Source organism: Dermacentor albipictus, chromosome 6, assembly GCF_038994185.2.
Source record: "Dermacentor albipictus isolate Rhodes 1998 colony chromosome 6, USDA_Dalb.pri_finalv2, whole genome shotgun sequence".
NCBI lineage: Eukaryota > Metazoa > Arthropoda > Arachnida > Ixodida > Ixodidae > Dermacentor > Dermacentor albipictus.
Genome location: NC_091826.1, coordinates 100,568,137 through 100,594,096, shown reverse-complemented (window position 1 = coordinate 100,594,096; position 25,960 = coordinate 100,568,137). Strand labels below are relative to the sequence as shown.

Here is a 25,960-nt window from a genome sequence, read left to right as displayed (position 1 = left end):
AATAATTCTCCTCTGCTATTCATAGGGCCTATGCCATATTCCCCAACTGACTTGTCTCCAGCCTGCTTCTTGCCTACCCTATCATTGAAGTCGCCCATCAGTATAGTGTATTTTGTTTTGACTTTACCCATCGCCGATTCTACGTCTTCATAAAAGCTTTCGACTTCCTGGTCATCATGACTGAATGTAGGGGCATAGACTTTACCACCTTCAGTTTGTTCCTCTTATTAAGTTTCACAAAAAGACCTGCCACCCTCTCGTTAACGCTATAGAATTCCTGTATGTTACCAGCTATTTCCTTATTAATCAAGAATCCGACTCCTGGTCCTCGTCTCTCCGCTGAGCCCCGGTAACACAGTACATGCCCGCTTTTTAGCACTGTATATAAGTGTAAGTGTAAGTGTTTTTATTTACAGTAAGCAGTATACAAAGCTTACTGCAGGGGCAGGGGCTAAAGGCAATCAAGCCTGACAAAGGTCCCTGTCCCTCCGCAGTTCGTGGCAGCTCACACGATTCGAGTTCAACAGAGTTAAAAAAAAAGAAAAGATTGTAGTACATCAGTTTCAGGAAAATAGACAACTAGCTACTTTCAAGAGTACACATAACAAATCACATGAACAAGAGAAAAATTTACATAACATCTCTAAACAATCATACAGAAGGGGTCGCGCGCACGCCATAATATACAGCTACACAAAATAAATTCAAGAAATTTGAAATTAAGAATGCATGAGGATACGATGAAATTACATTATACATGGAAACACTCAAAATACTAATTCTTGAATGATTAAGGCATTGGTCGAGGCATGAAAATTCACAAGCTAATGAATATACTGTATACATGTGGTAATTAATAAGTTCTTTGCTTGTTTTTTAAACGCAGCACTACTACCTGTAAAGTTCAATCTATCTGCAAGAATATTCAGAACATGATGTGTCTGGTACGCAGCACTTTGTTTTCCGTAATTAGTTCTTACTTTAGGTGCTCGAATCCTTTGTTCTCGTAAACAGTAGTATAGTTTTTCAGTGCGGCTTTGTTCATATAATTTATTTTCTTGAATTACTTGGAGCAATTTAAAATAGTATAACTGATCAACCCTGAGCATGGAATGTTTTATGAACAGTGGAGCAATTGGCAGGTCTTGTAATTTTTCCCTGTACTTTTCGAAACAGCGCAATATTTTCTTCTGCATAGTAACAAGTCTATGGTAATTTCTTTGCGATGTTGTTCCCCAGACTAATATCCCATAAGTTACCTTAGAATGAAAGAGTGCATTGTACATATTTAGTTTTAACCTTAATGGGATTAAGTGTACTGTTTTGTGAAAACTACCAACTATTCGCGCTAATGCGGTAATCAGGTGATTTACATGTGTATTCGAGTTTAATTCCTCCTGAAACCACACACCTAAGAAATTTTTGTTCCCTAACGTGTGTAATACAATTTCCTTCAAATGTGACACGTATTTTACTTATAGGCTTGTTTATAGGTCGGAATATCATATAGGTTGTTTTTTTGGCATTTAAGCGTAGCTTACTTTGCCTTAACAATCCTGAAAGATGCCCTAAATAGTTATTTACATTGACTTCAAGTGATAGTAAACTGTCTGATGAAAATAAAACGTTTGTATCATTAGCGTACATAATAAGTTCAGGGGAATCAGAAATTTCTACAATATCATTTATATAACAATAGTGGCCCCAATATGGACCCTTGGGGGACTCCTTGGTTTAATTTTATCGTTTTAGACATTGTGTTAATAATTTGCATGAATTGATAGCGATCTTCAAGATAACTTTTGAAGAGTATAAGTGCGACTCCACGCACTCCATACCTCGATAATTTCTGAATTAACAATTGGAATTGTATGGAGTCAAATGCTTTTTGAAGATCAAGAAAGAGCCCAAGTGTGTATTTTTTCTTTTCCATATGGTCGATTATCTTATCCTTAATATAATATAGAGCTTGCTCCGTTGACTTATTTTTTTGAAACCCATATTGACTCTTTGTTATTATTTGATGTTTATCAAAAAAGGATGCAAGTCTACTGTAAATTACTCCTTCAAATATTTTTGATATTGTTGGAAGCAGAGATATTGGTCGATAATTTGCTAAACTATTGATATCACCACCTTTGTGTACTGCAGTGACTTTTGCCACCTTTAACTGTTCCGGAAATACACCGGCAGTGAGGGTGAGGTTGATAATATAGGACAATACATCACATATCAATGGTGATATCAATTTCAACTCAGCAGAACCTATTTCATCAATACCTGATGCAACATTATTTTTAAGCTTTCTGATTAAGTTTTCTACTTCAACCGGATCTGTGGGAATCAAAAAGATAGAATAAGGTACAGTAGACGTATCAGCAGTTGGGGCACTTTCCGTATTTGCATCGGTTGCAACATAGGAGCCCGCGTTTATGAAGTGTTCGTTCATGACATTGGCCAAACTTTCGCCGCTGAGTGTTTCGCCACTAATTCTTAGGTCTTGTGTCCTATGACAGCCTTTATTCCTGTTCGTAAGCCCATTTATAACTTCCCATAATTTTCTCTGATTGTTGTAAATTTTTCAAATAACTTTTCATAGTAGTTCGTTTTAGCCTGCCTTATATCTGAAGTTAAAACATTTCTATATGCCTTATATTTAGTGAACGCGTCAGTATCTCTCGAGTGGATGAAATCGTGGTACAACTTATTCTTTATTTGAATGCGCCTGTAAAGATCAGAATTTATCCAAGGCTTTCTGCATTTTTTATTTATATCACGTGAGAACTCATGAAGTGGAAATGCTGCATCATAACTAGCACGCAACAGCTTTAGGAAGGCGTTATACGCTTCATCAGGGTTATTTTGCCTATAAACAGTGCTCCAATCTAGGTTCTGAACTAAGTGAAAAAAAAATTTTCCCGAGTTTTGCTGTTTTTAGTTCGATGTAGAAATGTCTGGGTTTTTGGTATGCAAAGGCGAGACGTAGATAATACCAGAAAGAAGATGGGCATATGATCACTGATGTCATACGAAAAAACCCCGGTTTTTATATTCTGCGAACTTAAATTTGAAGCACATATATCAAGCAGCGTAGCGCTTACTGGTGTAATCCTAGTAGGTGATGTTATAAAATTTGCACTTCCATATGTAAGCAAAAGCGTTTCAAATTCTTTCGCATAGGGATCATTGGAGCAGAGGTCGATATTTATATCGCCCATAATTATGCAAGGAGTATTCCAGAGAACAGTTGATGATAACACAACGTCAAGGAACTGAATAAATTTCTTTTTGTGGCCACGGGGTGGCCTATATACACCAACTACTAAATATGGCCCAATACACATAGTCATGCATTCAATATCATCATTCATGACAGAATATTTATCAAGCAGTTCACAAGAAAGCGCAGCCTTAAAATAAATAGCAAGACCTCCACCTTTTTGTTGTTCACGACAAAGGATTTCATTTCGATAACCTGGAAGGAACGGTGCATCTTCTTTACAAGTGATCCATGTTTCTGAGAAAACCAGCACATCAAACCCAATTGATAGAGACTGTAGAAAAACAGCAATATTATCCACTTTTCTTTTTATACTTCTACAATTTATATGTCATGTCGAAAACAAGTTCTTGCTAGAGCGGAATTCGCTATTAAATTCTGCAACGTCATAATACTTTCGGTTATTAAAAAGATCAGACATAATAAACCGTCTTCAATTTCGTATTTCACATTGCATGTTCAATTCCCTATTTTAGTCAGGCTTGCCTCATCCGCAATGTGTATCACTCGTGAACCTTCATCTTTGCGTGCTAGCACTTTGCCACCAGATGTCCAGACAAATTTCCAGCCAGTTTCTTTCTTTTTCTGTATTGCCGCTGCAAGCAAAGCCTTGCTCCTCTGAGTCAAATGCTCATTTACAAAAATGGGCATTTTCTTCTTATCCCCAAACACAGAGCTATCCAGCCTTTTCTTTCTACACTTCGCCAGAATATCGTCACGTTTTGTTCTTTTGACAAAACGAACGATTATCTTCTGCACGCCTGGTTTAGGAGTGTGAATCCAGTGGCATGTGTCGATGTCAGCCGGATCAATCGTCGTGCCGACAGCTTCCCCTATCTTTGTTACAACTGCCACTGGATCATTTCCCACCGGGGCACCTTTTATCTCAAGATTGTTTAGGCGCTGATACTGCTCTAGCTCATCGCATTCTTGTGCCAGTTTCTTGTTTTCTGCTTTTAGTTCCATGTTTTGCCTGATACGTTCTTGCATTTCAGCTCTCATATTCTTAATATCAATGGCTGCATCTTTCACCTCACTGCAAGTATCAGAGCAAAATGTTATGCTGTCTTTAATTTCCTTCATTTGAATTCTAAAATCACGTTTGAAGTTTTCAAACGCCTTTGACAGCTCTGCAAGATCTTTTGTGTCAGTTGTGTCCTTCTCTGCATCTTTTCCGGCATTCTTTGCGGAGTCTTTCCCCATTAGCAAAGCAAATACACTTCACGCAAAACAAATACACTTCACGCTGTGTTCGGAAGCAGTGCACAAGAACAGAAGCAAACTTAAAAACAAGTAACACCAATTCTCACCTGCAAAGGCAGAAGGTGTGTCACGATTTGCACTGTTCGTGCACCGTCGCCGAACTGCGTGGCCCACTCGGTGAAGCCGTCCTTTTATGGGTCTTTCACAACCAGCTGGCGTTGCGGCCACGTGAAGATCCAAGCGCAGGCGCAGGACCACGGTGACCAAGCTTGCAGCGGAGCATCCGTCCACGAGGTTGATAAGGGCGGTCTTCCGTGAGCCAAGGACAACGAGCTGCAAAGGCAGAAGGTGTGTTACGATTTGCACTGTTCGTGCACCGCCACCGAACTGCGTGGCCCACTCGGTGAAGCCGTCCTTTTATGCGTCTTTCACAACCAGCTGGCGTTGCGGCCACGTTAAGATCCAAGCGCATGCGCAGGACCACGGTGACCAAGCTTGCAGCGGAGCGTCCGTCCACGAGGTTGATAAGGGCTTCTTTTGCTTCTTATGTTTCTTTTGTCCTCCTAACCTCACTGAGCCCTATTATATCCCATTTACTACCCTCTAATTCCTCCAATAACACTGCTAGACTCGCCTCACTACATAGCGTTCTAACGTTAAACGTTGCCAGGTTCAGATTCCAATGGCGGCCTGTCCGGAGCCAGGTATTCTTAGCACCAGGGTGGTTGCTTGGGCTAGTTGGTAATTCATGATCAAAAATAACGTACAGCGCAAAGGACCATGAATTGAATTTTTGATCTTGAATTACCAACAAGCCCAAGCAACCACCCTAGTTTACTTCATTTCTAGTACAATGGGCCCTTTCCCTTCATCTTTCCCCTGCCCCTCAGCAAGTCCTAGTGTTTTGGTCAGCGCTGTGTATGTCGTCTATCGCTGTCCTTGTCTTTTGCGCTGTACGTTATCTTTGATCATGAATTACCAACTAGCCCAAGCAACCACCCTAGTTCACTTCATTTCTAGTACAATGGGCCCTTTCCCTTCATCTTTCCCCTGCTCCTCAGCAAGTGCTAGTGTTTTGGTCAGCGCTGTGTATGTCGTCTATCGCTGTCCTTGTCCTTTGCGCTGTACGTTATTTTTCATCATGAATTACCAAGTAGCCCAAGCAACCACCCTCGTTCACTTCATTTCTAGTACAATGGGCCCTTTCCCTTCATCTTTCCCCTGCTCCTCAGCAAGTCCTAGTGTTTTGGTCAGCGCTGTGTATGTCGTCTATCGCTGTCCTTGTCCTTTGCGCTGTACGTTATTTTTGATCATGAATTACCAACTAGCCCAAGCAACCACCCTCGTTCACTTCATTTCTAGTACAATGGGCCCTTTCCCTTCATCTTTCCCCTGCTCCTCAGCAAGTCCTAGTGTTTTGGTCAGCGCTGTGTATGTCGTCTATCGCTGTCCTTGTCCTTTGCGCTGTACGTTATTTTTGATTCTTAGCACCCTCTGCAGCGTCACAGATCTGACCGCTGCCGTGGTCAGTTGCTTCGCGGCTGCTGGGGACTGAGGGCCGGGGTTTGATTGTTGTATTCATATAGGAGGTTGTGGCCAAGTACTGCACCAGGGTGGCCAATCCTGCTCTGGTGAGAGAGTGCGTTACCGGTTCTGGTCACCGGGATCAGGCTGCACTCCAGGCCTGTTTGTGCAATTTTCTCAACACACGTTTTTTTTTGTATTTTCCGGTGGAGAATTGCGCGGCACCGGGATTTGAATCACGGTCCTCTTGCACTGGAGACGGATACTCTACCGTCCCCGCAGGAGTTAAATTAAAAATTAAATTATGGGGTTTTACGTGACAAAACCACTTTCTGATTATGCACGCCGTAGTGGAGGACTCCGAAAATTTCGACCACCTGGGGTTCTTTAACGTGCACCTAATTCTATGTACACGGGTGTTTTCGCATTTCGCCCCCATCGAAATGCGGCCACCATGGCTGGGGTCCGATCCCGCGACCTCGTGCTCGGCAGCCTAACACCATAGACACTGAGCAACCACGGCGGTTCCCGCAGGAGTTGTACGTCTCATTTAACCTACAGTGGTGCCCTACTTGATCAGGCAAGGTGGACCAATCTGAGCTTGGTTATACCGCATGGATGGCACTCGGCTAGAGAACCTGGTATTTATGACCTGCACATGTGTGGCCACACATAATTGAGGATATATAATTTTTTTAGGAGGGTTTCCATACAGTGATAAAATGAAGGAAAAAACATTTAAAAAAAAGAAAAAAAAGAAACGTAACATGTGATTTGAACTCGTGACCCTTCAATGTTACCCGGAAAAGTAGCTCAGTCGGTTGGTTCGTCAAGCCACCGGTTACTTTCAAGCGCCATAGCTCCTGCTCCGAGCCTCATACTTATGTGGAAAGGGACTGATGTCCGCGACAGTCGACAGTCGACTTTTGAGTGGTTGGAAGGCATAATTTTTCGGAAAAATGGCCGCCAGAGGAGCAGCGTGAACGCGAGCGGCTTTAGAGACTAGGAAAACTGCCTTAAAATACGAATACGACGAGAGAAATTATTGAGACGTGGAAAATTCTCTTGAAATAAATCTGGTTTGCGAGACAAATATTTGTATGTATTGAACCTCTTAAAAGATGAGGGGGGAAATATGCGCTCACCGAGAGGGCATCGTCAGCCCGAGACCACCACCAGGCAGGCACCTTAGAGAGATGTGGAGAGCTTCGCGGCAGGAACGAAGCCTCCCCTCTCCGCCGGCCAAGAGTGGAAAACGTGCTTTCCGATCGCTGAAGGTTGCACGGGCATAGTATAGCTCTAGCGTCTAGGAAAAGCGTAAACAGGCGCGAGGGTGGTACGCATAGCGTGGGAAGCTAGCCGCCAGAATAGCTATCTCAAGTACTGCTGCTAAAGAGGGCGTAAATATAATGACGCTAATACAACTTCTTTCAAAGAAAAAAAAGAAAAAAAAAAGAAAGGAAACGGCTCAGAAGGCTATACTATGAGAGCTATGACTGATACGTTTCTATATATATGTATTCATCTCATCTATGGGATCGCATGCACGCGCTGTTGCTTTGTCTCTGCGTGTAGTAGTTAAGAGAGCCAGTTTAAGGGCGGAGAAGAAGGAAGGAGAGGAAAGCAATATTACAGCGCCGTGGATTTAAAGCGCAACCGTGGTAGGGAAACGGAAGGCGATATGAGCATGCGTGTCCATGATACGCACACGACAAACTGCCTTACAAATTTAGACTTGAGGGGAAACTTCGTTAACGAACCATAACACGGCAATCAGCACTCGAATATATTTATAACTCTAATAATAATTGTAAATATTCATCTCATCTATAGGATCTAATGCGCGCGCTGTTGCTTTGTCTCTGCGTGTAGTAGTTAAGAGAGCCAGTTTAAGGCCTTGGAGCGCCGTGGTTTTAAAGCGCAACCGTGGTAGGGAAACGGAAGGCGATATAAGCGTGCGTGGCCATGATACGCACACGACAAACTGCCTTAAAATATTCAGACTTGAGGGAAAGCTTCGTTAACAAACTATAACACGGCAAGCAGCACTCGAATACGACGTGAGAAATTATTGAGACATGGAAAATTCCATTGAAATAAATCTGGTTTGCGAGACAAATGTTTGTATGTATTGAACCTCTTAAAAGATGAGGGGGGAAATATGCGCTCGCCGAGAGGGCATCGTCAGCACGAGACCACCACCAGACAGGCACCTTACAGAGATGTGGAGAGCTTCGCGGCCGGAACGAAGCCTCCCCTCTCCGCGGACCAAGAGTGGAAAACGCGCTTTCCGATCGCTCAAGGTTGCACGGGCATAGTATAGCTCTAGCGTGTAGGAAAAGCGTAAACAGGTGCGAGGGCGGCACGCATAGCGTGGGAAGCTAGCCGCCAGAATAGCTATCTCAAGTACTGCTGCTGGTGAGGGCAAAATACCTTCGTGTAATTATAATAACCCTAATAGGACTTCTTTCAAAGAAAAAAAAGAAAGGAAATGGCTCAGAAGGCTATACTACGAGAGCTATGACTTTCCAATGACTTTTCCAATGACTTTTGTAAAACAATGCTTTTATCCATTGAGCCATAATGGTAACGGGAATACCTATATATTTCGTCCCAAATTTTTCTATATAATGCATCGAAACTGGTGTCATCCTGGAGTTTGAAGTCAATACGTGTTGCCAAATCGCAGGCTACGATTCATAAATTGTAATATGCGCGATAAATATTACACACACACGCACGCACACGCACGCACACGCACGCACACGCACGCACACACAGAGAGAGAGAGAGAGAGAGGAGAGAGCTACAGACACGATTGCCAGACATCTGAAACTTCCGCATTCTTTAGGCCTATGTCTAACATTCTATAAGAGCAATTGGCGATAAAGATATGCCGTGAAATGAAGAGAAGCGCAGAAAATGCAACTGCAGGCTACACATGTTTCCTGTGTAATCATTCCAATAAGAATATTTCAGCGTATTTCATTAAATTCCAGGTTTATTAAGATTTCAAGGAACAATTACCGCGTACTTGTTTTGGGAACTTGTTTGGCTTCCAATAGAAGAGATGACCTCATGAAACAAATGATGGGAAATATTAGCCAGTATACACAAATATTTCATTTATAATTTGTTCTGGCGGGCTACGATGATTCCAAGAGAATCTTGTCTTGCATATTTGATTCCAATAGATTCTTGTGTTGCATATTTGCAATGTCTATGCTTCGAACATATTTCATTTACCAGCTTAATGGCATTGAGTAACTACAACCATGGTTAGGCGCATTTTGCATGGACGTTAAAATACCACTTCTCCCTCCTGCGCGCACAGCGAGCGAAGTTTGAGTGTTGCTGCTGATGTTTCTAGAAGAAAACGAAGGAACGGTGACGAACGGAGAATTATTAAACCGATCGTTAGCAAATTAGACAATGTGCGAATGGCTGAAGAGGACACACTGGACGGTCGTGCCAGCACATTTTATTTAGTGTATTTGAGCAAAGTTAAAAAAGAATGGGAAGACATCAACGTAAAAGTGGTCATTACATTTCATTTATTGCTCATTTTCTCTTGTGAGGCAGCAACTGGTCACTGGCCCCAATTACATCTTTGAATTACGCAGCAGTACTTGTCATTGGCTACATTGTTTTTTCTACAACCAATAGAAATCTGCTGTGTATAGCATGGTGCGATGTCACGTTGTTGGCTACCAATGCCGTCGTAACTACGTTTCGAGTGTTTTCGATGCTAAAGCGTCATGGAGCTATACGAGACTGAGTGTGGTGAGTTATATTTAGGGAACCTCGTCACGGTATTAGTGCACGTAATATGTTGTCCAATGCTGCTTGTGCGTTCAGTGTATTTCGGCTTCTTGATACGCGTACACACCAACTGCTCTTGCACATACCATAATTGGGAATTAACCTGTGACAAATGACGTAAGAAGCTTCAGTACACGCATAGCGCATCTCGTCAGAGTTGAGGTAGAGGGGGGGAAGAGGCTGTAGACAATGCGTCAGGCACAAAGAGAACTCCGATGTCAATGCGCCTCTTTGTGTCGCCAACGGGTTCTGCCTAGACGCGCTTTGTAAAGCTCCCCATTGTGAGTGCGCCTTCATGAAGCGAAGCCTCCGTTACACATTCTGCCGCGTTTGCGAGGCTGCTGGCTGCTGCTGCTGCTGCTGCTGCGCGGGTCGTTACCTGGACTGAAATGAAATATCGAAGATGGTGTGGGTGACGTGCGGCACACCCTCGCAGCGCACACAATTTGCTGGGATGCACTCGGCCTCGTCAAGTGGTAGCGAGCATTCCACCCAGCGTAAACAAGGCGGATGCGTGGTGACGTCGACATCGACACCAATAATAATAATAATAATAATAATAATAATAATAATAATAATAATAATAATAATAATAATAATAATAATAATAATAATAATAATAATAATAAACAGCGTCACCATTCATTATTTATTTTTCTCGCCATACCTTTTTGTTCATACATATAAATGCCTCTGGAACTCCAATCAGCGATTACGAGCATTGTAACACATGGGAGGACGGGTAATGTAAATGAAGTGAGGACGTTTAATATTCATCTTTGTCCCGTTGAAATGATCGCCCAACTTCGGCGAAACATTTGATTTATTATTTGACGTTTGCTGATCGCGATACCTCTGGATAGTCCTTGCGCTCCAATTGCATAGCTAAGTTTATAATATGATTCAATATTATTTTACATGTACGTCGTTATTGCAGCCAAGTTGCTTCTAATATGAAAAGAAGTTCGTGTAAAAATGAAGAAAACGTTCGATTACCAGGAAATCGAAAATGTTGTGGAACATTTCGTTTTCTTCTCTTCAAAAAAATATGGTGGCGCGTGCACTTATACTTGCGTTGGAACATAGCCGCTATCTCTCAAAACCTACGAGGACTGAGTGACACCTTTGAACATGCAGGTCACGCTTCGATCAGAATACCGGTTCTTGCACACCGCTGCTAGCGGCTGAGTTCACTTCGAGAAGTCCATCACTGAATTTCCGAAAGCGTGGCCTAAGAGAAAGGAAAAACGAAGTGCGAATCGGGAATTCCTCATTTTGTGGAGACGATCAACCTTGCACGGTGACGTCAAAAGGCTGCGAGGAAAAGGGAGACTACATTCCTATTCAAGGCGAGTATGTCCTAAACCACAGTTCCCTGATGACGGAAAAATAGAAAGCGCTGGTACGCAGCTTCTTTGTTGCTGTTAAAAGATGAAAACAACAAAAAATAATCTGCCATAACCCATCTCATCATGAATGTCGACGCTGACGCGATTAGTATTTAATCAACATTGCGACACACCGTATTGTCGCCACCGATATTCGTCACGTGTCAAGCATGTCTGTCTCCAACGTCCTCTCCCTCGTGCCTTCTGGAAGCGCCGGGTGTAGCAGCTTCGCTGCGAAGTCTTCACGTGACGCGCCTATCTTGTGTGAATGTCTATGAAAGCATCCTGTCTGAATGTATACCACGTGGTATTTCAGCACCGGAAAGAAATATTTTAAGCACTTTTTTTCTTTTGGAGCACCGACGCATGCCCAGTATATGCAGTGGTGCATACGTATACAGTGAAAGCTCGTTAATTCGAACTTCAATAATTCGAATTTATGGATAATTCGAACTGTACGATTTGGTCCGGCCAAGCTCCACAGAAGTCTATGTATAAAAAAGTCCGTTAATTCGAACGCGAGAAGGTTCCCTCACGGATAATTCGAACTACGCTCGCCTGGCACACGGCTAGAGAAACGCGCCTACTGCCTACACGCAAGGCTGCATTGCCTCCTAAACGGAGAGAACGGCGAGAGAAGGCAAAATCGGAAAAAAATCTAACCGACGCGGGGTCAGCCAGAAGGCAACGGCGGCTGCCGCCTCTCCGTTCTACGTAACCTTCGAGACTTCTTGCCCGTTGCGAATCTCGGAGGCTTTCCAAATCTTGTACAGCTGCTAATGTTGTGCGGAAATGGCACGGCAAGCGCCAAAACGCAGCTAATCAAGTACGTCGCAGCTGCGCTTGCAATCAAGAACCAACGAATCAGGGCCTTCGCCACCTTCACATGTTCAGCGTCTTTGTCCTGGCAGTCTTCATCGGTTGTGTACCTCTGTTTTCAGCTTAGGAGGTATCGGCCGTCGCGATTCATTGTGATGGTGTTAAGCCTCGGCTAACGTTCGTTTCTGTGGACATCGGTGATGGCGTGTGCCCGCGGCACACGCCATCACTTTCTGACACGCCAAATTTCTGACATTCCCTACTGCTTCCAAATCGCAGTGTACTGTTGCTCTCCTTCACTTTCGTTAGTTCGAACTTTCGTTAATTCGAACTGAAGCGGCTTCCCCTTGCGGTTCGAATTAACGAGCTTTTACTGTATATATAGCAATGGGCTAAGTTGGCGCGAAAGATGTTTGCAGGCGGCAGATTGATGACGGTGCCAGTGTGTATTCCATTGTGAGCGGAGATGATTACGAGAGGCGGCTGGCCAGCCGTGCTTTAGGCTACTGTTTGTGCTCGGTAGCCTGGAAGGTTCTCTCCGTAGCTCACGACTTGTCGATTGTGCTCATTCCTTGGCGCACATTATAGCACTGTTGCAGGTTCGTCGAAGAGCCGCGTGTTAGAGATTTATTCAACTGTCGCACACACCGATCGTCACCGACAAGACAGAAGCTGAATAAAGGGGTCAGTTCAACCTGGCTTATACCAGCGCGCAAGCCCAATGCCCGACCTGTTAGGTCATACACTTCCAAGTAAGCCAAGTTGGCGTGAGAACTGTTAGGGACGTTGAAGATAATATAATGAGAGTCTTACGAGAAAAAGGTTAGCTAGCCCGCTTTTTCGACGTTGCCTTTGCTGAGTAATCCCAAATCACTCAGCATGACCCGGTAAGTAAGCAGAATATTTAGGAGAGTGTTGTTCTTAATTTTGTCGAAGGTTCGGCAGTCTTACTGCACAGATTTCACATACCTTTAAACAACTTGGGAAACTGAGTGGTCGATGATAACTAACCAGCACGCGCAAAATACACTCCCGTGGATGTCGTCCTCACAACGAACGATGGCTTTTAAATTGTCAATATATGTCGCAGAAAATAGCTGGATGTAGAATTTGATTATCTACCAATACAAGCCATCACAATGAGAGCGTTTCGAGATCACCACTTAGTGCACCTGAGAACAATACTGTTTCGCATGACCTAGTCCTGTCGCGCACTACATGTTAAGAGTGGCCATCACTGAAGGCACCAGATTTCACAGTGGATACGAAGCTTAAAAACATTGTTGTGCTTGCAAGGGCTACTGAATCTTCCACATGGCGCTATTGAAAACGAAGGGCATGCAAAATAAAAAGAAAAATGCCCAATTGGACTGCGTAATAACAAAAGTTCTGCATGACAATGTAAAATGAGAACTGGTTGCGTTGCCAAATAAAGGCTGAGGCAATTTCACGCAAGAATATTCGCCGGCACGTATAATGCTAACAGCGAAATTTTAACGGGTGCCATAGAGCATTGGTATCTGGTAGTTTCCAGAGCTTACGCTTGCATTTGCTGTGCTCACTTAGTCGTACCCTGTTATGCTTCGTCTCCTTTAGCTCTAAATATTTTCATTTCAGTTAGACAGGTGCTGTCAAAGAGCTTTCAATTTTACTTTCGGGTGGTGCAGTTTCTGTGTACGTATTGCTGTTTATGAACGCGCATTGGAGAGCAGAAATTGAAGGTGTGCTTTAATGCATGCGTTCACTTCACGACCTCATTTTTTCTTCCAGCCTACGCTTTTGTATACACGAGTGGGCCCACTACCGGTGCGGTGTATTCGAAGAGTATGGCAGACATGGAGACTCAATTTCCGGAGACCTACTTATCGGCAGGCACGGTGAGCAGCACGACTTCAACGTCTTTCTGTGGAGTGTCCTCAACATTTTGCATCCGAAACTCACTCTCGGAATGCCGTAAAAGCAACACTGAAATGATGCAGTATTCTGCGCTCTGGTTGCCCTTATTCGTTGTGTTATTCTTTGCTGCCGATCATACGACGCGCCATGTTTTAGGCACACTTCACTGATAGTCGGGTTGGAAAAAGATGCCATGGCAAAAGAGATACGCTATCATACTTGTTTTCATCAGAGTCCTCAAAAGACTGTTCGCCAAAGGAATTTTTGTTGTACTTGCGTGATAACGATTCTAGCTTTATAAAATGCTCCCTTCAGCTGATCGTACACAGCTGCACCGTTTCTGCGAATCACGGAAAAAATTAGAGAAGTTCACGTGGGATGGGCAATATGAGGTTATTCACAAAAATTTGGAAGTCGGCCCCATCCTCGTGGCGCGTTCCTCTTATGGGCAACTGCACACGGAGAAATTAAAACATTATGGCGAGCGCCCGGGTGAACATAGAACGTGTGATAGGGCGCATGTATAGTGGTCCAGGTAGTATTCGAGGATCTATGGGAAAATATGGGAGTTTCTCTTCACATGACTTAGCTAGTATACCGACTTCAGAATGTTCAATATTGATTTGCCGCACTGGAAAATACACCATATATTGGTTTCCAAGCTGGAAGACGCAAGCAAAAGTAAGCGAAGTAGTGCATGTAGAAAGTAAATTTATTGCATAAACGCATAGGCAAAGAATAAATGGACGACACAATCACAAGCTCTCACCTGGTTTTTGAATATTTCTTGCCATGTGTTATTTGCACAAACCATACAGTAAGAACAGAAAGCAACTGATCGAATTGCGATTTAAGCCAAGACCATATGAAATACATGGAAACCTGCTACAAGTGCCCAAACAACGTGCGTTGCAGTAATTGTGGAAATAACTTAGTTAAAGCAGATCATTATCTGACAAACCTAGACACTGTGGTTTTACAAAAGGTAAAGGAAAGAGTAAGCAGGACATGATTTCTCATTGATGTGGACTTGTGCAAAAGTTTAAGCACCAAAACTGGGGAATAAGGCAATACACTTATTGCAATTATAAACTAAATGATTAGGAGAACGAAAGTTCTGGTAGGCAAATCAAGTGCGAGTTTTACAGTAACAAGCTGACAGAGGCTACTAAATAAACAGAGTCCAGCTTTGCTTTGTTCCGCATACCACCTAAATGCAAACATGGTGGCTCAGAGAGTCATCGGGGCTGGTAAAGTGTTCATTGTATTGTGCCCCGATATTAAGAGCGGGTGAAAGTGCGCGCACCTAGTAGCAGCACCCCGTCACAATTCCTTGCACATACTGACTTTAGTCTGTAGGGTGCACATTGCAGCCTGTGGGCCCCTTAGCTCCGAGCACACATCATGCCTAAATTTCTTAACGCAATAACAGGGAAAGAAAAAGCAGTCTTCCAAAAAGCAACAAAAGTTCCAGAATAAGGACAAGTTTCTGGCTGCTATCATCCAAGCTTCCTTTCTCATGTTCCTCCTGGACAATGCTGCTGGTGCAAGAAGGCTTACAGAGCCTTAGAAACGCCGTCTGGGTCCAGTTCTGACGATTAAAAACAAAAAAAACAAGGCAGCGCTGAAGGCTGTATTATGAAAAACCATGTGGACTAGTAGAGATGACAACTTCTGGAAGCTTCGTTGCATAGCATCTCAGGAAGAATAAAAAGTAAAAAACCTTTCAGGGAAGTGTGCCAATCTGACAACGACACTGTTATAAGGGATTACTCACACCCTTTAGAACAAGGGATCTAATTGCTCGCTGCCAGCCTTGCTTTCCCACAGCAAGTGCTGCTGCGCTCGAGCATGGTGAAGGCTCGTTGTTTTAGTGGCTAGTAGCAGGCTAGTAGCATCTTGGTATCTGCTTTTACCGCAGCAACCGCACAAGGTTCTTGCTGACTTTAAACACCAAGCTAGTATAATGAAATGCGAAGAACATTGGTTATGAATTATTACGAAAACAAGGTGCAAATCGGATATTTATTTAAAGAAGGTATCTGCAGGTAACTTATATTTTTTAATTGTTGATAATTAAGTTTCTAAACAAAGGCAAGGCTCCAAACCAATGTTGCATTTGCATTTATTGTAGCCGTCACCACAGCGTAACTCCCCTTAACAGAATCGCTGTAAGATCGTGGAAGCCTAAATGGCCTTGCATATATTGCACATAAAAAAACATAGATTTAATATAAACTGCAGCCATTGTGAAACACCTTGTAACAGGTTCGCTGTAATACAAGGAAGCCTCATGATACTGCCGATATTTTCCATATATACCTAAATAAGTAAGTCAATAAAAGGTACACACAAGCATTGAAGTGAAATATTTACTAGTAGCACAGAAAGGTGTCATGTAAAACATCACATTAAAATGGCATCAGACATTAGTGTGACCATAATGTTGAGAACATTGCTATACTTGTGGTTTTCGAGAATCATCAAGAGAACTATGCAGAAATGTATTGGCATATTCCACGGCCTTCAAGGCCTACAATTTCATAAACTAGAGTGTCTCAAGGTGTACACTCATGGCGCTTTCTTTAATTGAAGTCGACTCATTTTTCCTCAATTCAAGCCAGGGTATCTATCTCTTTTCCTGTTTGCACTTCACTATTTTTATATGGTAATTACTTAGAATCTTCTCCCCCTTCTGCGCGCCTCGTGATCAGATCATAGTTTTTATGCGTAAAGCACCAAATTTCATGTACTTTTATTTACTGTGGAGAGGCCAGACATGTTTAGTAATTATTAACGAGAACCTGATAGCACCTAAAAAACAACATCATCAATATATATAATCATTTCACAGGCAGACTTATTATTATTTGACTCATTCGATGGAATTAAGGACGCATCGGTGTTGTTACGCGTTTTGCAGGTGACCGCGAAATACAAAACCCCATACCACGCGACATGTCCGCTTGAGCGCCGTGATCTCAGGGCTTCCAAATGTTCCGCGTATAAACTAGCAAAACATTTAGCCTGTTGTGCTGCCGCTGAGCCTTCGTATCGCTATCGTGAACCACTGTGACTGAAGCTCAACGCCTGCGCCACCGACCTATCACCTTGTAAGTGGCAGCGCAACCTGCGGACTTCGGAAAATTGTCGAATGTAGAATGGCGCTCACCACTATTTGGAGAGTTCCGGGCAGCAGAAAGAGGAAGAGAAAGATAGTGCCGACCAATTATAGGCGCAAGAGAAGACAAGGTCAACGAACACGGGGCTAGCATGGGGGTTCTAAGGATTCCTTCGGTAAGTGTTGATTACATCCATACATTCTGTATCTTTCCCTCTCGCTTTCATGTTCATTACTCACTCGTTTGATGTCTTATTAGTATCTTATTTAACCCTCAATTATTTCGGCCTTGTTTTGCATACGTTGCCCTTGTCTTCTTCGATAAATGACTTTACCTGACCAAGATGCCAAGTGGTAAAACTCGAAGACGGTGTGTTCTATGGTGCAAAGTGGTTGATCTTCGTCGATTGAAGCTCCTTACCGCAGGAACAATAATTTTACCTACTGTGGCACTAATTCTCTCTTCTCGTGCACACGACTCAAGGTGCCGTCCGGGCTCCATTGCCTTGCGCGAGCGCTGTTTAATCCTAAAAACTAACTCCATTTTCAAATTGTCTACTGTGGGGTGAGTTTGCTTCTGCACAAGACTATTCACGGTGGTGAACCCTTAACAGGGTTAAAAACACATTGGCACTAATTTTCGACTGTATTGGTGGTAATTACTACCACAGCCTCAATTTTGCTTACATTGCTGTAAATTTTTCCGTTTTCGGGAAACTGCTTTTCTGACGTTATCTCGCTCGAGCCCTGCTTATTCCGAGCGATCTAACTCCGTTAGTCAGGCGGGTGTGGTATGGCGGCTTTACGTCTTCACGCATATATCTGCTGTGGTGCACCCTGGGCATGGGGCTAGGGCAATGTGGTAGATGTTTTGGCTATATTACCGTTAGTTACGCCCTTACGACTAATTTTACCTTCTTTACTGCTAATTTCTGCATATTGTCTTGTTGGGACCTACAATTTGACATCTCTTGTGACTCGATAGAACGCTCTGGAGGAGGGAATAGGCCGTCGTGTTTTTTCCAGGATGTGGATACGAGATACCCAGGTCGCAGACTCGCAAAAGTAACTTGAACGCCCATGTATTTCCCCCCACACTTTTGTAAAGTATTCATCGAAACTAGTGTGATCCTGTAGTTTTTCTTCAAGTCGATACGTATTGCAAACTCGCCGGCTAGAATTCGTAAATTGTAATACGCGCAGTACATAATTAATTATAACGTTCATTCGCGTATCTTAATAAGTAAATTATGCATTTCGATTTCCCGTCTGACTAATGTCCGCCGATCCGAGTAATCCAACTCATGAGCGAGAAATATGCTATCTCTCATAAGCGATTTCTAAAAATTCTGGAAAAAATAGAATAATTAACCGGTATGTAATTACACGCCAGTCTTTCGGTGATTCATTCAATGGACGCACACACAAACACACACACGCATGCACCCAGGCACACAGAAATAGAGAGCGAGAGAGTGACAGACTGCGAGGATGTAAAGCTTGAGCGCTGTATCGTCGGTTGTCTAAGATTCTATAAGAGCAATTGGCTACAGCTGTGTTTCAAAAAAATTGGATAATCGTATGCTGTGAATATAAGAAAAGGCCAGAAAATGCAACTGCAGGCTGCACTTAGTTTCTGTGTAATCATTGCAAAACAAACATTCCAGCGTGTTTCAATCGATTCCAGGTTTAGTAAGATTGCCAAGGAAAATTACGGTGTACTTGCTGTGGGAAAATATTAGACTTTCATTAGAAGCGATGACCTCTTGAAAGAAAATAGGGGAGATATTAGGCAGTATACAGAAATATTCATTTGATAATTGTTCCTGGCCTGCTACCATGATTCCTAGCCAATCTTGTTTTGCATTTCTATAATTTATTTCCCTCGAGCGCATCTCAGTAAGCAGTTAACAGCAATCCGTACACCGCGATCCTTTGGCGAGGTCCACTGAAATCCCGCTCACTGCGGGAGATGAAGATGGGCTGCTACCTTAATAATGGCGGCTTATTATTTTCCTTAAATCATCAGCATTTTTGGGTGCTTTGGTACTTAATTATTGACATTTTCTTACTTGGCGACGCTCACAGTAGTTCAATTGTGTTTGTTAGAGGGGAACCAATTACATTTAATTGGTTCTCTATTGACGAGTCAAACTGTAACAGGCGTCGCAGATTTGACTGTTTCAAGTTGTCGGGTACTGCTCCAGAATACTGGCGGTCACACCACGCAGTAGCCTCACGCATGCGCCGTGTAGGAAAGGCAAACGCCCAAGTATCTCAGTATTTGTTTCCTCCTCTTAACCTTCTGGCGAGTGTTAGCTGACGAAATAAACTGACGCTCTCTGGGACCAATTACGATGGCCACTAGAGACGTTGACGCCAGGAAATCGCCTGCAAAAATTTTTTTTCAGCTTTTCAATGGCCCTGCAGCGACCGCCTTCTTCGAGCACCGGCAACAAAAGAGGGCTGTGCTTTAAAGAGGAGCCAGACGCGCACTTAACGCCGCTGATTAACCACAACCATGGTTTGGCGCAACGTGCTTGCAAGTTAAAATACTGCCCTTCCCTACTGCGCGCACAGTGAGCGAGGTTTGAGTGTTGCGGCTGATGTGCTTTGAAGAAAATGAGGGAACAATGACATAGGGAAAATTGTTAAAGCAATTGTTAGTGGATTGTTCGAATTGTTAGAAGAATGTTCGATTGGCTGAACAGGATGCAGTGAACGATCGTGCCAGCACGTTCTATTTACTGTTTTTGGGCAGTGTTAGTAAAGAATGGTAAGACAGCAACGTAAAAGAAGTGATTACATTTCAGTAATTGCGCACTTTTGTTTCGCAGGAAGGAATTGATCAGTGTCGCCAATAGCATTTTTGAAATAATCAGCAGTACTTGTTATTGGGTACATTTTTTTTCGGTAACCAGGGGCCGTATACCCGAAAATTATTCCAATATGCTTTTATTCCAATCTCCTAACGTCAAATTTGTGCAACCACAGACGCAACCATAAGGCGGTGACCCGCACGCTTGTCTGACCAAACCAATCAAATGCTACCCTCATTCATAGAAGGTCACTTTTGTTTGCTTGAAAAACGAATAACATTGCTGCACAGAGCGGCTTGTCTTATCTAATTTGCTCACAAGAGGCGAGGAGCATGCTCAAGTGGAGAAGGATTCGATGGGGCCGAGCTACTGCACTGAATGTCGATAACCAGATGAAGAAGGTGGTGCTGGCGTCTGCGATTGGTCCGCTTTCTCGTATTTAGCTTGAGGTGGCTCATCGACAATCGTGGTGGCATGCCACGGAAGCTTAAGGATGACGCTAAGACGGATACTCAGCAAAGAAGAGTTCGCGGAATGAGGTTGTAAACGTGCCTAATGTTCTCGAAAATGTTACATGCCACGGGAAATGTTTTATTGCACGCAAATGAACCCCGTGCTCTCCGGCAGGGGCAAGCATCCAGTGCCGGAGCGATCGGCGGCAGCTGTCTTTTCTTCCTTTCGGAACGGGGCAGCCTACGGCTATTCCGAGGAAAATTCCGTTTTGTCAGGCATAATAATGCATCTTTAACGCGTACGCGTTACCTTGACGTGGTTAGTTCTTGCGGTTTTGTGAAGTCGCGTGAGAGGCAGGTGAAGTGGGTGGAGCCCGAAAGCATTTAGCCAATAGCCAAGGGCTAATGGCAAGAAGACGTCGAATAGGAAACCAGTATTTTTGTTTTGCGCAGTCATATTATGCATAATCAACGTGTACACATCATATCAGATGGGGAGCTCTCGCGGTTTTCGTGAAGCCTCGTGACAGACAGGGGAAGTGGGGATGGTCCAAGCAAGTTTTGGACCAATCGGGGTGGGCTGCTTGCAGAATTGGAATAGAAAAGGGTGAAATAGGTTTAGGTTATAGCGCCCTAATACAAGTCTGATATGTATAGCACGGTGCGATGTCATGTTTTTAGGGAAGGTCGTCACGTGTTAGAGCCCGTCATATATTTTCGAAGCGTATTTCGGATTTGTGATGGGCGTACACACCAACTGCTCCTGCATTTACCATGAATAGGGAACAAACCTGCGAGAAACGACGTCGGAAGCTTCAGTACACGCATAGCGCATATCGTGAGAGTTGAGGTAGGGAAGGTGCGGAAGAGTCATGGGAAAATGCGTCACACGTGATGAGAACTCCGATGTGAACGCGCCTGTTTGTGTCGCCAATGGGTTCCGCCTAAACTCGCGCTCTATAAAGCTCCCCCCTGTGAAGGGGCCTTGATAACGCGAAGGCTTCGTTCCACATTCTGCCACGTTTTCGAGGCCGCTGTCTGCTGTTGCTGCGTCGCTCGTTACCTCGACTGAAATCAAAACTCGCAGATGGTGTGGGCGACGTGCACCACACGCTCGTGGCGCGCACTATTTGCTGGGATGCACTCGGCTTTGTCACGTGGTTGCGATCACTTCACCCAGCGTACACGAGAGGGATGCGGGGTGAAGTCTACCTAGACGCCATTGGCAACAAGAGACTGGATAAAGCGTGAGGCCGAGCTTGCTTTGGGCCACTCGACTGTGCACATGACTCTAGAGAGTAACGTGGTGGTCTTGTATGTGCGCACCTGCTTGTTTAATAATAATAATAATAATAATAATTATTATTATTATTATTATTATTATTATTATTATTATTATTATTATTATTATTATTATTATTATTATTATTATTATTATTATTGCCTTCTGATGTACGATTATTGTAAGATGGCAACAATAAATATTATTATTATTATTATTATTATTATTATTATAAACATTATAACCAGTCATTATGTCTTTTCCTCACCATTCCTATTTCCCAATGTAAATAGCAGGTCGAAGCAATCTATACCTCAGGTCGACCTCTCCGCTTAAATGTTAATAAATTTAAATGTCTCTGGAACGCCCACTTGTGATTACGAGCACTGTAGCAGGTGGTATGATGGTAATGCATAGAAAGTGAGGACGTTTATTGTTGACCTTTGTTTCATTGAAATGATGGCCCGACTTCAGTGAAACATTTTCTTTATTATTTTACGTTAGCTGATCGCGATACGTCTGGATAGACGTTGTACTGCAATTGCATGGCTAACCTTAAATTATGATTTAATTTTATGTTAATTGTAGGTCGTTAATGTAGCCCGGTTACATCTAATAGGAAAAGAACTTCGTGTAAAAGTGAAGAAAGCGTTTGATTACCAGGGAATTGCAAATGTTAGGCAATTTTTTTTTTCTTCTCTTCAAGAAAATATGGTGGCACGTGCGCTTATACTTGCGGTGGAACGTAGCCGCTATCTATGAAAACCTACGAGGACTAAGTGACGCCTTTGAACATGCAGGTCACGCTTGGAACAGAGTGCCGGTTCTTGCACACAGCTGCGAGCGGCTGAGTTCACATCGAGAATTTCATCAATGAATTTCCGAAATCGTGGCCTAAGAGCAAGGAAAAACGAAGTGCGAATCAGGAATTCCTCATTTGTGGAGACGGTCAACGCTACACGGTGACATCAAGAGGCTGCGGTGAAAAGGGAGACTACATTCCTCTTCAAAGCGAGTATGTCCTAAACAGCAGATCTATGACAACGAAAAAAAAAAGAAAGCGCTGGTATGAAGCCTATTTGTTGCTGTTGAAAGATGAAAACAACAAGACATAATCTGCCATAACCCATCTCATAATGAATGTCGACGCTGACGCGACTAGTATTGAATCAACATAGCGACACACCATAGTGTCGCCACCGATATTCGTTACGTGTCAAGCGTGTCTGTCTCCAACGTCCTCTCCCTCGCGCCTTCTTGAAGCGCCAGGTCTAGTAGCATCGCTGCGAAGTCTTCACGTGACGCGCCTATGTTGTGAGAATGTCTATGAAAGCTTCCTCTCTGAATCCATACCATGTGCTATTCCAGCACCGGAAAAATTGATGTTAAGCACTGTTTGTTTTCTCCTGGAGCACCGACGCATGCCCAGTATATGCAGCGGTGCATACGCAAATATATGACAATGGCGTAAGTTGGCGCGAAAGATGTTTGCAGGCGGCCGATTGATGCCGGCGCCAGCGTGTATTTCACTGTGAGCGAGGATGATTAAGAGGCTGCTGGCCAGCCGGGCGATAGGCTTCCGTTTGTGATTGGTTGCCTGGAAGGTTCTCTCCGTAGCTCATGACTTGTCGATCATGTTCGTTCCTTGGCGGACATTGTGAGCCTCCGCTACTATAGCGCCATTGCTGGTTCGTTGAACAGCCGCACATGCCCTGTGGTGCAAGTGGGCGAGTTAGAGGTTTGTTCAACTGTGACACCGATCGTCACCGACAAGACAGAAGCTGAATAAGTGGTTCGCTTCACACTTGCTTATATCAACGCGCTAGCCCATTGCCCGACCTGCTAGTAAGCCAAGTTGGCATGAGAACTATTAGGGCCGTTGAAGATAAAAGGATGAGCGTCTTACAAAAAAAAAGGTTAGGTAGCCCCGTTTTTCGACGTTGCCTTCGCTGAGTACTTCAAAAGCGCTCAACATGACCTGGGAAGTAAGTAGAATATTTAGGAGAGTGTTGTTCTTAATTTTGCCGATGGATCCGCATTCTTACTGCACAGATTTTTCAAAGCCTTAAACAACCTGGCAAACTGAGTGGTCGATGATAAATAGCCAGCAAGCGCAAATTACACTCCTCCGGATGTCGTTCTCACAACAAACGATGCGTTTTAACTTGCCAGTATATGTCGCAGAAAAAAGCTATATATGGGATTTGATTATCTACCAATACAAGCCATCACAATGAAAGCGTTTCGAGATCACCACTTAGTGCACCCGAGAACAATACTGTTTCGCATGAGCTAGTCCTGCCACGCACTACGTGTTAAGAGGGGCCATCACTGAAGGAACTTGATTTCACAGTGCATACGAAGCTTAAAAACATTAGCGTTGTGCATGCAGCGGCTACTGAATCTTCCACGTGGTGCTGCTGAAAATGAAAGGCATGCAAAATGAAAAGAAAAATACCCAATTGAACTGCGTAACCCTCGCCACTTGTGTCTTCAGGAAATTTCACAGAACTCCGGTCTTGGCATATTGTATTTTGGAGGCCACCGATTGCTCCCCTAGCTTCTGTATTCGAAATTGCACGGGCGTCCATCGGGCTGACCACGCTTTTTATTTGCGTTTGAGTGAGTGATGCTGGTGCTGAAAGCACTACGTCATCAATGAGCAGCAAGCATCTCAGTTGCCCATGTGTCACGGATCGTTCAAGGTTGCCGTCAAGAAAACGAGTCTCATCTACCTCCATTGTAGTGGCGCTCTGTGCCGCTGGCTTTTCAAATCCAGGGAGAACACGAGGAATGTGTGAGATGGAAATTCAAGACGATGAGAAAAACGAGGACAAGGTGAAAGCAGGAGAAAACGTTTTGCCTAGTGGACTTGTCTTTGTCAAATAACAGGTAGGTTCATCGCACACGTATTACACGAAATCCTGCCTGAGGTGTAGTGAAGGTTCGTATCAGCCACCTTGCTTGATTGAGTGATAGCAGGAAAAGGTACGCTTTGGTGTGAATGAGACGACTCAGTGAGGGCACCAAAAATTGAGCATAACAAAGTAGAATGAGAAGTGGTCGCGTAGTCGAATAAATGCTGAGGCACTATCACGCAGCAATGTTCCCGGCCACGTATACGGCTAACAGCGAAATTTCGACGGGTGCCATAGCGCATGGATGTCTCGTAGTGTCCACAGCTTACGCTTGCGTTTTCTGTGCTCACGTATTGGTTCGCTGGTATTCTTCATTTCCTGTAGCTGATTTTTTTTTAAATTTCAGTTAGACAAGTGTTGTCAAAGAGCTTTCAATTTTACTTTCTGGCGGTGCACTTTCTGTGTACCTATTGCTGTTTATAAACATGCATCGGAGAGCAGAAAATAAAAGTGTACTTTAATGCATTCGTTGATTGCACGACAATTTTTTTTCTTCCAGCCTACACTTTCGTATACACGAGTGGGCCCACTTTCGGTACTGTGTATTCGACGAGTACGGCACACGGGGAGACTCCATTTCCGGAGACCTGCTTCTCGGCAGGCATGGTGAGCAGCACGAGTTCAACATATTTTTGTGGCTTGTCCTCGATGCTCGATATTTTCCATCCGCAATTCACTCTCAGAATTCTGTAGTAGCAACGCAGAAGTGATGCACTGTTCTGCGCTCTGGTTGCCCTCATTCGTTGTGTTATTCTTTGCTCCCGACCATACAACGCACCTTGTTTTAGGCACACTTCACTGATATTCTCTTACTTAGCTTGAGGTGGCTCATCGACATTCGTGCCGGCATGCCAGGGAAGCTTAAGAATGACGCTAAAACAGATCCTCAGCCAAAAAGAGTTGGTGGGGCGGGGATTTACACGTGCCGAATGTTCTCGAAAACGTTACACACCACGGAAAATGTTTTATTGCACGCAAATGAACCCATGCTCTCCAGCAGGGTCAAGCAGCCACTGTTGGAGCAATCGGCGGTAGTTATCTTTTATTCCTTTCGGAACGGGGCAGCCTGCGGCAATTCCGAGGAAAATTCCGTTTTGTTAGGCATAATAATGCATCTTTAACGAGTACGCGTCACCTTGACGTGGTTAGTTTTTGCGGTTTTGTGAAGTCGCGTGAGAGGGAGATGAAGTGGGTGGAGCCCGAAAGCTTTTAGACAATAGCCAAGGGCTAATGGCAAGAAGGCGTCGAATAAGAAATCAGTATTTTTGTTTTGCGCAGTCATATTATGCATAATCGATGTGTACACATCATATCAGATGGGGAGATCTCTCGGTTTTTGTGACGTCTCGTGACAGACAGGAGAAGTGGGGATGGTCCAAGAAAGTCTTGGAGCAATCGCGGTGGGCTACTTTCAGAATTGGAATAGAAAAGTTTGA

The 25,960-nt window shown here is 43.7% G+C and overlaps 1 protein-coding gene across 2 annotated transcripts in view; it reads left to right on the top strand.

Annotated features, from left to right (window-relative positions):
* Window positions 1–25,960, top strand: part of LOC135913647 (uncharacterized) — a 186,325-nt gene that overhangs the window by 89,262 nt on the left and 71,103 nt on the right. The window contains exons 21-24 of one of the 2 annotated variants that reach the window (XM_070541114.1): window positions 10,967–11,178; window positions 13,807–13,913; window positions 22,407–22,621; window positions 25,024–25,130. Coding sequence is in view for 1 of the 2 variants with exons in the window: in XM_070541112.1 (XP_070397213.1) it covers window positions 10,967–11,178; window positions 13,807–13,913 (319 nt within the window). In the remaining variant the exon portion in view is untranslated. The remainder of the gene's footprint in view (window positions 1–10,966; window positions 11,179–13,806; window positions 13,914–22,406; window positions 22,622–25,023; window positions 25,131–25,960) is intronic. The other variant, XM_070541112.1, reaches the window with a different exon arrangement.